Raw genomic sequence first — 13,876 nt, 5'->3', positions numbered from 1 at the left:
AACTTGTTATTGTAATTGGTCGAAAGGGTCATGATACTTCATACTACAAACGTATACGACTTATTGTTATCGAAGGTGATCCAAAACTGACATAAATAATTCAGAGTACATCATTGGGTTAGTTGATATCGAATGAGCCAAAGTATATAGCAAAAAAATAAATAAAATGAAGAAAGAATGAGCCAAAATACTTGAGTGAGAAGGATTTATTAGTATACTTTGGACTTAATAATTACCTAGATCACTGATATTTGACACTAACGTGTTAGTATCGCACACACTGTACTAGTATGATGGACCAATAATCGAACCCACTTCGGCCGGTATCTCACACAAACACACAAGAAATGAAACCGAACTTTAAATTTGGACGCATCACATCATACCGCATGACACAGACACGGGGAAATCGCCAAATCCACCAGCATCAAAACCTGTAAATTGTACTGGCGGTACTCTCCCGTCTCCACTACTGATAAACTCGTAATTATCCGTGCAGTAATATAAGCCAGTCAAAGAGGCGATCAAAGTGGCAGGCCTGCCACCGAGACGAACAAATTAACCGGCTGTCCGCTTCCACCCTCTCCATCATTGGAATCCCCGCGCCGCGGCGAACATCCCAACCCTCCCTCCCGCACCACAACACAGCCATGCAACAGAGCATCGCCTCCGTCTGGGTAGTGGATCCTGAATTCCAGAGGTGCATGTTATCAAATAATTATGAAATAATAAAATTATTTTATTAATACCCCTTTCGTATTTTAGTGCATGATGCCGTTGACTTTTTCTTTTTACCAACCATTCATTTTATGCAAATTTTTTTTGCAAATATGAACATATTATGTCATACTTAAAAAAACATTTGATCATAATCCAGTCACAATAAAATAAATTATAATTATATAATATTTTTTTAATAAAACGAATGGTCAAATGTAAGTCAAAAAGTCATTGACGTTATAGAATAACATATGGAGGAAGTATATGATAGATCACTCCACAAATATGCAAATTAAAACAAATTAAACTACGATCAGTTAACGTATTCTCATAGTTAAATTTGTTTTCGTTGTAACTTGCACAAGTTAAATTTTATACTGCATATTTGTGGAGTAATTTATCACATAATATATATTATTAATTTTTTTATATTTTTTGTAACTATTTGAAAGAGCATCTATGCCCCTAGTGGGTTTTGGTTTATTGATGACAAACGATTAAGGGACTAATGCACTTATTGAGTGTATAAGCAAGTGATTAGTCCTATGAAGAAGCTAGGAAATAGACTTATCGATGGATGAGAATTAAAGAGAAGATATTGAAGATGCGGGTATGAAGTGACTACCTATGGCAAGACGGTGAAGCACAAGCGACGCTCAGTTGCGATGGACCATGCGGTGGTGAAGGGCAAGCAAGGGGCTTGGCGCCGACGAACCGAAACCGGTGGTGAAGGGCGAGTGAATACTGTGTCGTGATGAACCGTGCGAGGCCATTTGAAGCCATGGATTATCCACATTAATCATTTGAGAAATGGAAGATGAAATGTCAAAGATCAAGAAGATGAGATCTTCCCGATGATCAAATGACTTTGACGTTGGTAACCCTCCAAGTGAAGAATCAATATGGTGTGAAGGTACTCCTATTGGTATAACTTTGCTTTTTAAATTTGAGTTTAGGATGCTGTACTATTAAGAGGGATACCACATGCATATAATTGGTTAAATACTAGTGCTCAAAATGCTTCATGTTTGTGTGAGTTGAAAAACCTAAGCCAAAATTTTTAATCCCGAGTTGTTTCACTTGTCACAACACTTACACCGGGTTTCTTTGCAAGTTTTTCAATATCTCTTGAAGGTTTTGGACCATGTTTTATGTTGGGTTTGATAGCCCACGAAACTAGCTTTCCATAGAGTCCAAGATCTTCGAAATCGGAGTTCAGAGTAAAAAGTTATTGCATTTTTGCTTGAGCAACATTAGACTATCCGATTTGAAATCAGACTATCCGATGTATCGGACTATCTGATTTTTCACAGAACTTCACTCTCTGTCTTTGTTTGAAAAATCCTTTCGAGTGAGTTTTTCTAAGTGTCGGAGTATCCGATGTTGGATCAGATAGTCCAATGATACAGAGACTCCGAAATTTCATGGAACTTGAGTCTCTGTTTGAAGATGAAGTTTTTGCTTCTAAAATATCAGATACTCCGATTTAATATCAGATAGTCTGATGTCTCGGAAAATCCGAAATTTCATGAAACTTCGTTCTCTGTTTCTCCTTGCCTTGGAGGTTTAAAATATCGGACTATCCGACGTGGACTGAAAGATTCCCCTTCAACGGTCACATTTTGGGGGATCTATAAAAACCCCCCACTAACCCCTTTTCTAGGGTTGCCCAAACTCATTTTATTCAAATCTTGTTTTGGGTTGAGCTTTGTGCTAAGTGCTTTGGATCTTTGAGCTATCTCCCTCTCTATCTCAAATCCCCCTTGTTCTTTGTGACTTGGATCTTTGTGTGTGAATTTGGAGTTTGGGAGTCTAGTGTATATTTCTTTTGATCTTGAGCACTAGGATTTGTCCAAGAGTTGTGTGGTGTTTATTACTCTTGGAGGTTGAGGACTCCTAGACGGCTAGGTGTCGTTCTTGGGCCACCGATCTACGTGTGGTTGTTCAAGAGAAGTTTGTGAAGGCCGGATCTCGCCTCCGCAAGGAAAGAGATACCCTTAGTGAAAGGAGGAGTCCATTTGTGCAACCTCACGAGGATAGGGTTGAAAAAGACCCGGCTCTTTGCGAGCCCCTCAACGGAGACTAGAATCCCCTCAAGGATTAGAACTCCGGGAAATACATCGGCGCATAAACCTCGGTGATATCCTCACTCTCTTTACCTTCTTGTTGCATTGCTTTGTGGCATGCTAATATTGTTGTTGGTTGAGCTCACCTCTTTGCTTGTGGATTGAATCTAGATATCTTAGGTTGTTCTCTTGTTTGTATTGTTGTTGTGCAGGTCAGATAGTCTGATCTCAGTTCAGACTATCCGATCACATAGAACTATCCGACCTGATATCAGACAATCCGACCCTGTTTTGTTTTAGCTTCCGTATTTATTTAAAAATCGCCTATTCACCCCTTTAGACGATATCAAGATCCTTTCACTATTTAATTACATGTAAATATTGAAAAGATAATGACATGCAAATAACGAAAACGATATTCGAGAGGTTAGAATAGTTCCCCTCCGTCTGCTGCGCAGCGCTGGGCGACGGGACGCACGCCGAATCCACCCAAATCACCCCAACTTCTCGATCCACCGAATAATCTCCCCCCCCCCCCCCCCCACCTCACTCGGTTTCAACTCCCACCGCGCAAACGCAACCCGTGACACCACCTATGCTTTCGCTTCGCCTCGTCGCCTCGCCTAAAACCCACTCGCGCCGCGCGCTGCCCGCACGCACCCACCCACGTCGCGTCACGACATGCGGAAGCTGAGCGGAGGCGGCGGGGAGAGGAGGGTGGTGGGGGCGGTGGCGTTCGAGGTGGCGGCACTCATGTCGCGCGCGGCGGGGCTGTGGCGCGCGCTCGGGGACGCCGAGGTGGGGCGGCTCCGCGGGGACCGCGTCCGCCTCGAGGGCGTGCGCCTGCTCGTGGCCGACGACGACGCGGCGCTCCTGTCCCTCGCGCTCGCCGAGATGGCGGCCGCCTGCGCCGACCTCTCGCGCGCCGTCGCGCGGCTGTCCGCGAGGTGCGCCGACCCGCTGCTCCGCAGGTTGGACGCCCTCTTCGCCGCCCTCGTCCGTGGCGGCCGTCTCGCCGACCCGCACCGGCTGCGGTACTCCGCGGCGAGGAAGATGGACCGGAAGGCGCGGAAGATGCAGCGGCTCGTGGCGTCCACGGCGCTCCTGTCCCAGGAGCTCGACGTGCTCGCCGAGCTCGAGCAGGCGGCCGCGGGGGGCCTGCGCCGATCAGGCACCCGACGGAAGGGCGCGGCGAGCGGCGGCGGCGGAGAAGGAGAGGCCGCCCGCCGCGTGGCGCAGCAGAGGCAGGAGGTCGACCGCCTCCGCGCGGCCTCGCTGTGGAACCGGAGCTTCGACTACGCCGTCCGCCTCCTCGCCAGGTCGCTCTTCACCATCGTCGCGAGGATCGCCCAAGTGTTCGGCCTGGAGCCCAAGAACGTCGCCACCATGGACGACGACGCCATGATCTCGCTCGCCACCACCCGCCTCTCATGGACTAATTCCTTCGTCGGCAGCGTGCATTCCTTGGTCTATCCTTCAGATTTCGCCGCAGATACACATACTCCCCGGAGATCATTGCTCGATGCAAAATCCGGCAAGGTCTCCAATGGCGGCGAACATGTTCGTCGGTTTCTTGTCTCCAGGAGCCAGAGCTTGAGACAACTCAAATGGCCAATGGCCGGGAAGCACCTCATCGGCTGCATGGTCAGTGGGAGCAGGTCTCCGGACAGCGAGAGGTGGAAGATCCATGGAGATGGTGATCTTCCACTCAGCTTCAGCTACTACGTGTCAGCCAGCAACGACGATTATTCCAGCATCAATTCCCCGTTCCAAGGCGACCACACAAATTCGAATCTCTCAATAGTGTTCGAGTCGTCATCGCACAACTGGGTGATGAACGCGCCCGCGGTGACGACACTCGGCGCCGCGGCGCTGGCCCTGCATTACGCGAATCTCATCATCTTCATCGAGAAGCTCGCCGTCGCGCCTCGCCATATCTGCCCAGACGAGAGAGATGCCCTGTACAACATGCTCACCGATCGGATTCGGGCATCTCTCAGAGCTCGCCTCAGGCCGATCGCCAAGAACATGGCAGCCTCTTCATCATCTTCTTCTTCAGCTTGTGATCCTGCCATGGCTGCAGAGTGGTCTGGCACGGTGCAGCGCATCCTCGGATGGTTAGCTCCGCTGGCTCACAACATGCTGCGATGGCAATCGGAGAGGAATTTCGAGCAGAGAAATGTTGCGTCGAGCGGTACAGGTGTGCTGCTCCTGCAGACGCTGCATTTTGCTGACCAGAAGAAGAGCGAGGCTGCCATAGTTGAGCTGCTTGTTGGGTTGAACTACCTGTGGAAAGCTGGAAGAGAGCTTGATGCAAAAGCTAAAAAATTGGTGTCAGGTGGTGGAAAACGCGATGAATTCACAGATTATTATAGTAGTAATAGGATGGAATGTCGATAAGATGCAACTGAATTGGATGAGCCTGGGATATGTAAGCAGAGGTAGCATCAGATTCCCTTTGCTGATTTGCTCCTTCAATCCCTACAATTGGCATTATGACACGCATCTATTCTGTAATTGATGCTCCTGCATTTTAGTGTATAAGTGTAGGGCAGCTGATCATTTTAATGTAAATTTACCATGTAATTCATTAGTGAAGACGTATCAGGTTTAATAAGGTCACCGGAACAGAACTGAAACAGTGAAAATAGACTTGCACTAGTTAGTATGTTTGTACATGATGCATTCTGAATCCTGAAAAGAAAGAAGGGTATCTTGGATGGGCATGCGTCTTGTGCAGCATCTGCAGTTCCAGAATATGTTGAGACCAATTTCAGTTAGAACTTATATTTTCAGGTTGTTAGGAAGCGATAGGCAAATAAACGATAAATAACAAGAGATCAATCACAGAAGACACGAGATTTAACGTGGAAAACCCTTCCAAAACAGGAGAGAAAAACCACGGGCGCCAGCCAGCAAAATATCTTCATTATATCGGGGTGAGGTTAACAACACCGAACAACGGCTTATAACAGGTATATATGAAGGTGAAACCCTAAAAGGATAACGATTCGTAACAAGCCTCTGGCGACGGACCTCCGCTTCACTCCGGTAGAAACTGGCCTTTATTATGTGCAAATGAATTTGGATCACAACTTAATATAGGTTGCACTAAAATTGCTACACTTAAACAGTATCGTAATATTGGTCTCAGATTAAGCCCATCAAGGAAAAAATTGTTGGGCTTTACATGGGCCGAGCTGGCCATCAGAACATGATCAAACGGCCCACAGGAAGGGCTTCCTGCTCCAACTCGCCGTCGCCGGCCACCGCCGCGGCGATCTCTCCCCTGTCCCCTCGTCGGCGATGGCGCTCTCGTCCTCCCGGCCGCGCCACCTCCTCCGCCCTCTCCTCCGGGGCCTCCACGCCACCGCGCAGGCCCTGGCGAGGCCGGAGCCGCACGAGTTCTCCAACCCCAGCGAGCACCTCGGCAGCTGGGGGGAGCCCGCTGGGGATCCCCGCGAGGCGTGGGCGCGGCTGGAGCGGCTGCGCAAGGGCTACGCGCGCGACGTGCGGGCTGCGGGGGCAGTACGCCTACGAGGCGCAGCTGCTCGGCGCCGAGCGGCAGCGCAGGGCGGAGGCCCGCGCCGAGGCCGCCCGCCTCGCCACCGACGAGCGCAAGGCCGCCGCCGCGCAGACGCGCGCCGCCGAGCGCCGCGCCTTCGAGGACTACTTCCTTCAAGCCCTCGTAAACATCCCTCCTAGTCCCGCTTCATCCCCCTTCTTTTGCGTTGATCACCCGTTGCACATGAGTTGCTTGTTGAATTGCCGGAGTGGGAGTCTTACGATTACCGTGCGGGTTTTTTTAGAGGATCAAGTGAATTACGTTACTTGTTTGTAGAAATGAATCTACTAATTTAATTTTTTTTTCTGGTACGATATGTTAAAAATATCAGCGAAATGACTTTATAACTGAGATGAGATGATGTACAGATGAAAGTAAGAGGTGAGAAGCTGGAGAACTGGAGGGAGAAGGAGAAGCTCAAAGCAGATAAGAGGGCGGAGGACAGGGAGCTCTTGGGCAGGAAGAGCTCTGTGTGGATTGCTGATAATGAACTGGAAAATAGAATTCTCAAGGCTATCAAATTTACCACGCCTCTCTAAGGACAACTTTTGCTGCTAAGGTAACTTGAATTCGTTAAAATTTGTCAATCATTCCATATTGCAACACGAAGAACGCTACCTATGTTTTATCTCTTTTTGAAAGAAGACCGATGCTTTATGGTGTTATCAATCAGTGGCGGAGCTGGAGCACAATTGAGGGGGGTGCACCACTTTGCCATATGTATGGTGGCATAACACTCTAGATAATGGTATTTAAATATTCCTAGACAACTTTTAACTACAACATCAGTGAGCAGCGAGGAAAAGTGCTTACCGAAATAAAAGATGAAAGGAAGCCATGGAGGGAAACATAAAAAAATATAAAAAAAACAATCGATCTATGAAAAATGTATCCTGAATTGTTCAAACCCTAATATGAAAAAAAAAGAATTATAAACAGTCACATAGTTCAAACAACGCTATTTAACTTTGAGATTTGCTTGGAACAAATTAATCAAACTAACTAGATCAGAAATAAGAGGAGAAAAATCGATACCTTTAATTTTTGTGGCATATTTAGATGAGCAAATCTTAGCAAGTGGATTGAACTGCTTCTTGCCATGCTGATCGATCGGTTCCTCCAGCTACACGTAAGAGAAGATGTCGACGGTGATGGGATGACGGCGGATCTGTTGCCTGAGGGCATTAACACGAGTCAGCGAGTGGTCCTGATGGCGATTAGAGAAAAGGAAAAGAAGAGAAAGAGAGATGGGTCTCTGCGAACGAAGTGATCGAGGCGTCGGTCCTGGCATCGAGGACGAGTGCTGGCGATCTCAGCGAGCAGCCTATTCTCAGCCTTCTCCTCTGCGTATGGGCCAACGGGGGGTACACTGAGTTGGGCCAAGGGGGGTGCCCCTATGGTGAAACTTAACGGTAAGCAGTAAATTTAGAAATTGGGCCAGGTGCCTGGGAACCCCCCCTGGTCCATTGTGCTCCGCCCCTGTTATCAATAGAAAATGCTGCAGATTTTAGAGCGGTAGCCCTATGTAATATTGCCATCAGTTCCATTGATTCTGTCTAGATACAGCGTAACTTGAAATTATGTGTATTCTGAACTGGATAACTTCCTTCAGAAGATCGGGGCTTCAAAGACAGTATCTTCTGATACACTATTCATGCAGTACCAGTGTACCATCTGTGCAGTAAAAATCAGAATTTTATTTGAACTTGCTAAATTGTAATTGTGGCCAACAGAAAAAATGCATGCTTTGTAGTCTGATGTTTTTTTTTTGAAAACCATGCTTTGTAGTCTGATGTACTAAAATAGGAAGTCTCAAGAGTATAGCGGATGTTAACTTTAAAGCAATCTTCATTACACTTGAATCATTTTAACTCTTAAAGTCACTGGGTCCCTGTGCTTAGGTAGCCACTGACTTTGGTGGGTATTACATAATTATACACTCTTGATCTTCCATGTGTATTTTTTGTTTATGCCTATTGGGAATGCTCCTTGCAGTCTTGTGGTTAAGTTACTGATCATTGGCATACTTCTACCATCAAATTCTCCAATACAGCTTGGACAGCAGAGGGCATAATGCTATGATTAACTTTTCATCTTTCCAATTTATCCGTGCACTTGAGTTAGATGAATGTCCAAAATGCAATTGTATATTTTCTGCAGTCAGTAGTTACATGGTTTAGTACGTCTGCTCATGACAATTTCTTCTTTTGTATCTTTAAGATACTTTTCCTACCTTTTCGTTAGACTAACTATGACTATGTTCTTTCAGATACCGAGAAGCATCGTTGTTTTCCTTGCACAAGATACTAGATAATGTCTTCTGAGAAGCAGGATGTGGGATGAACTGAATGAGTTCCTGGAACTAATCACAGCTGTCTAAGCAATAACGATCAATTTTGAAAATTCCGCTGCAGCATTGTATGTTATGTTGGTGGTGGATGAAAGTCTAGGTGAAGTTGTGTTCAAGCATTCCTTCGCCTGAGAGAGACAGCTTTCCTCATGTTCATGTTAAAAAAAATTCTTTCGCAATTGAAATTACTTTAGCACTAGCTGGATAAACTGATTTGTGAAGTTCAATTTCGTTGTGGACAAACTACTGCCCCGATTTTCCCATAAGATCTCCTATAATTGCATAGTGCGTAATATTTTGAATTTTGCTTTTTTTTTTGTATGTGTGTGCAGGAGATGTTATTGTGTGTGAGTATATCAATTCATGTACCACTGTGCCAGTGCAGCTAATTGCTAGTATTATGTGTTCATGATTATGGGCAAACATACCATGTGTTCAAGGATATACTCCCTCCTTCCCTAAATGTTTAACGCCGTTGACTTTTTTAAACATGTTTGACCGTTCGTCTTATTCAAAAACTTTTGTGAAATGTGTAAAACTATATGTATACATAAAAGTATATTTAACAATAAATCAAATGATATAGGAAAATAATTAATAATTACTTAATTTTTTTAATAAGACGAACGGTCAAACATTTTTAAAAAAGTCAACGGTGTCAAACAATTTGGGAGTATATGGATGGTCTCATCAATTTTTGCAGCACAGCTACTTCATGATGGAGTGACTCTGAACTTTATAGTGTATTTCTTTCTCATTACACCAGGAGCCTATCATGGTCTGTACTCTGTACCTTCCACAAATGGCTGCAATACCAGATCAAATTCAAGATACTACCCCTCTCCTCTTTATATATAAGCGGTGTTGGTGAAGCGAGAAGAGATACCCCAACATTTCATAGAAACCAGATGATCGAGTAGAGTACAGAGAGACAAGAGATTCATGTTAGCACAATCTAAACCTCATGACAAACATAACATGTCCATGCAAATCAAATGGAAGTAGTACTACGAATGGGATGGATTAGGAGACACAACTACAGTGAAAGTGACGGCTTTGGGTATAGCTCGTAGTCCCAAATCTCTCCGCGTTCCAATCACTGCAGTATGGACAAGCTACATAGGCCTAGTGGTGTGCCAGATGTAAGAGCGAGTATAATAAGATGATGTAAATGGGCTATATATATTCACATATATTTGTGCTTATGTGGAGCAGAAAGGAGAGGAGAGAGAGGAAAAGCGGCCTATAGATTTTATAGCTCGTAGTCCCAAATCTCTCTGCGTTCCAATCACTGTAGTATGGACAAGCTACATAAGCCTAGTGGTGTGCCAGATGTAAGAGCGAGTATAATAAGATGATGTAAATGGGCTATATATATATTCACATGTATTTGTGCTTATGTGGAGCAGAAAGGAGAGGAGAGAGAGGAAAAGCAGACTATAGATTTATAGCCAGCTGCAGCACGAGCTCCAATAAACCATGTGAGAGAAATGCGGGGAATGCACTAATGATGTAATATATATCTATAGTTGACTATTGTATTAGTAGGCTATTGAGTTAGCTATAGATGATATGTTAATTTTTGAAACTAGTTGGCTATATTATTAAACTGATTATACAGTTCTTAGGAGCTATTGCGTTAATTAAAAAAAACTTACCGTTGATTTGGTGTATCGTATTATCGCAATCACACATCGTGTTGAGAGTCCCTATAAATAACCATAAAAATATATCTGTTGATTTAGTGGATCGTGTTATCATGATCGTAGATCATGTACAAATCCCATACATATCGTAATACACACACACACACTATGTTTCACAAATAATCCTATATACTATATACTATGTTTATAGCTATTGGCTTTAACAAGGTGAAGTGCCAAAAAGCTATTGGCTTCCTTTGTTCCTTTACTCTGCTCAGGAATACGGCAGGATTACATTAGCTCGGTAGGCAGTAGTGAGCAGGGTTTACGATTCCGACAGGCCCTTCTGTTTCAGGTACTGGCGGAATACGGAATTTCGCAAAATCCGGTGAAAAACCAGTAAATTCTGAACAAATTTCATAAACCAAAATTTGAATACAAATTCCCTAAGTTTGCCGACAAGTTCTCGAAAACCGGTCGGTTTTGGCGAAATTCTGATCGAAATCATCGAAATCAGTAAATGTTTTCCTTTTTTTATTTCCGGTCGGTTTTTGCCCATGTAAGTGTTTTCCTTTTCTTGATTATTTATTCTTTTCTTTCCTGATGTAAGTTTCAGTAAATACATACAATACATCATTTTTTTCGAAAATTTATATCCCAATAGGTTCTATGAATATCATAGTATTTATAAGATTTTATTTGATTTTTCTTTTTTATCAATTCAAATTTTAATTTGGATGAAACTTCTCGAAATCTCAGACGATTTCTACTTTCGAGCCTCGTCGAAACGTCGAAATTTCACGAAATCCGGTCGGTTTTCGTCGGAACCCTGGTAGTGAGTACATGCCCAACCAAATGCTACTATTGCAGCCCCTTTGTAGTGAGTGCAGTTTAAACTACGTCAAGTGAAAAATACTACACTCTCCTTAACTATGAGAGGACCATAGAGATATTCTTCATTAATGGAAGGTAGCAAAATAAGAGAGGAAATAAATACTTATCAGTAGTTTTTCACAGCTTCCTGGAAAGTTACTCGGGAGGTGATCGATGATTTATAGAGTTTTTTGCTCTTTGTTTTCCATGACAAAAATCAAAACTTCACAACTGTCATGTATAGCAGTGATGATTAGGTCAGCCATGAGCATTTGCAAGGCTAGCTAGGAACTGGAGGCGTTTGGAAATGCTGCAAGGCCTCAACACACTCTCACATAGAACAAAGCTCCTAACACTGTTGCAGATCTTTGGACAATTGACAAGTGCTGGGATGCCCAAAAGCTCAATTCAATCTTTGAGCAGCAAGCGGTTAATATGATATTGCAGGTACCAATCATCCAAGACAACTCTGAAGATAAACTTCGATGGAAATTCACTCCCAATGGAGAGTGCAATTCCAAAAGTGCATACAAGGAGATCTGGAAAAGAGAAGCCTCACATGGATCTCAAGTAAGTGAACATGCCAGAACAATCTTGAAACAGGTTTGGAAAGACAAGTGTATGCCTCCAAAGATTAAAACCTTTGCTTGGAGATTGCTGATGGGAGCTCTTCCTACTGCTTCCAGGCTTAATTTCAGAATCAGTGAAATTTCTCCAAATTGCATTAGATGTGGCATGATTGAAAATGATTTCCATCTTTTCTTGGACTGCCCTTTTAGCAAAATCACCTGGATAATCTCAGATATCAATCTGAACACTGACATTTTTTCTGATAATGTCTCAATGGCTCACATTATTGCTTGCATTGTAAATAATTGCTCTAACAAAGCCTCCCTTAATAGAATCTTCTCAATCATGTGGCAAATCTGGAAAGCAAGAAATGATCTTAAATTTCAGGGGAAGGTGCTCGAGCCAACACAAGTCTGTTTTGCAGCAGAAGCTATGATCAACACTTACTCTTGCTTGATTGAGCAACCTCATTTGCAGGATAACATCGACCAGAGCCCTTCGGAGAGAAGAATGGAACAGCTGCCTGAAGGTAACAGATGCTATGTTGATGCCTCCTGGGAACATAATAAAGCATGCATTGGGATCTTTTTTCATCTTCCTGCTACTCACAATGCTCTTTTCATTAAAGCTTTTTGTCACTTGACTGAATCCCCTTTACAAGCTGAACTGCTTGCTTTGCAATTAGCTATGGAGATTGCTTTGGTTTTGAATTTCACAGACACAATCTTCCTCATGGATTGCTCAACGGTGGTGGACACAGCGAAGAAAGGAAACTTCCATGAAGATCCAAGCCATTGGAGTCTTTTACCTATTTGGAGTCAAATCTTAACCTTCTTACCAGGACATTTGCTCAAGGTCCACTGGATTCCAAGACATCTCAACAAGTTGGCAGATAAGCTAGCCAAGGATGCTAGAGGGAACCCTTCATCCCCTCCAATCTTTAGTTGCCAAAACATTGCTCATATTGCTTACCCATCCAATCAATGTTTTGCTTCTACCCTAAGATCTAGCCTGAGGGCTCGAAATTGTACTGTCAACCATGTACTTTGTTTCTGAGCTTAATAAAACGCATGGTTTTCAAAAAAAAAAAGAACACATAGAACAAAGCTGGAGATGGCTTCCTCCTCTGCCGAGTGAGACACGTTGTTCCCCTCAAGACTATCGCTCCAATTTCCTTTTCTCTGGTCTGAAAGTGGTTGAAAATTACAAATCCATGGGACCAATTGATGTGTTACTAGTTTTGCATTACATGTACATCATAACATACTATTCATTTGGCTACATAACTTGGCACACGGAAGAAATTAATTAAAGACAACTTCAATTCCGGCAGCATAGTGAGTTAGTGACTGGACAGAGTAAACGTTTGAACATACATCGATTCCAGTTTTGGCTATATGGAGTAGATTACTAGATTAATTACTTATATCTTTTACAGTGATCAGTTCTTGTATTTCTGTGAGCACTGACCATTCCACAAAGCTGACGAATTCACCATTGTTGTCACGATGATCCATAAAGAGATCGAGCCATATATATATATTTTTGAGAGAACAGTCAAGGAGTTCTTACACTTCACTGTAGAAAAAGAGAGTTGATCCAATTTATAAGAAAAATTGAACCTAAAACTCTGGCATTGACACACTGAACCTAAGAACAATAGTTGAACAAGGGAAAAACCCTAAAACGAAGCCTTCGAGAAGGACACGCCGACAGAACGGTGACATCGCCTGATCCAAATGAATCTAAGGTTTTTATCCGGAGAAATCCCTTAATGTGAAATAGAGCATATCTCTCAGCATGGAATTCGAGAGGAAATCCTAGACGGCCGTTTTCCACCCGTTGCCCATAGGATTAACGCGATTCAATTGCAATTATTTCCATAATTACGTGATTACGCGTATTGATCGGTAGCGCCAAATCCTTCCATGTTTGGATTGCCCCCGATCTCCCTCAGCGCCATACTAATAGGGGAGGCCGGTATCGTGGATAGATGACGATCTCTCCACGATCATCTTCTCCCCGAAAATCCCAAAAACCTATCCGATCAACTGAGCGCTGGAGGGAGAACGTGTGGTGGTTCTGG

General features: G+C 43.8%; 1 protein-coding gene and 1 pseudogene across 1 annotated transcript; both read left to right on the top strand.

Moving 5' to 3' along the window:
- The first annotated feature begins 3,335 nt into the window (after positions 1 to 3,335).
- On the top strand, positions 3,336 to 5,403 carry LOC4351496 (protein PSK SIMULATOR 3). The gene has a single exon (XM_015763610.3). The coding sequence runs from the start codon at positions 3,468 to 3,470 to the stop codon at positions 5,184 to 5,186; it is 1,719 nt and encodes a 572-aa protein (XP_015619096.1). The 5' UTR covers positions 3,336 to 3,467; the 3' UTR covers positions 5,187 to 5,403.
- A 628-nt stretch (positions 5,404 to 6,031) lies between these two features.
- On the top strand, positions 6,032 to 9,145 carry LOC9267468 (uncharacterized; annotated as a pseudogene).
- The last annotated feature ends 4,731 nt before the right edge of the window (positions 9,146 to 13,876 follow it).

Source organism: Oryza sativa, chromosome 12 (assembly GCF_034140825.1).
Source record: "Oryza sativa Japonica Group chromosome 12, ASM3414082v1".
In the NCBI taxonomy this organism is placed as follows: domain Eukaryota; kingdom Viridiplantae; phylum Streptophyta; class Magnoliopsida; order Poales; family Poaceae; genus Oryza; species Oryza sativa.
Note: the sequence above shows the minus strand (reverse complement) of the source record. Positions and strands in the feature narration are given on the sequence as shown.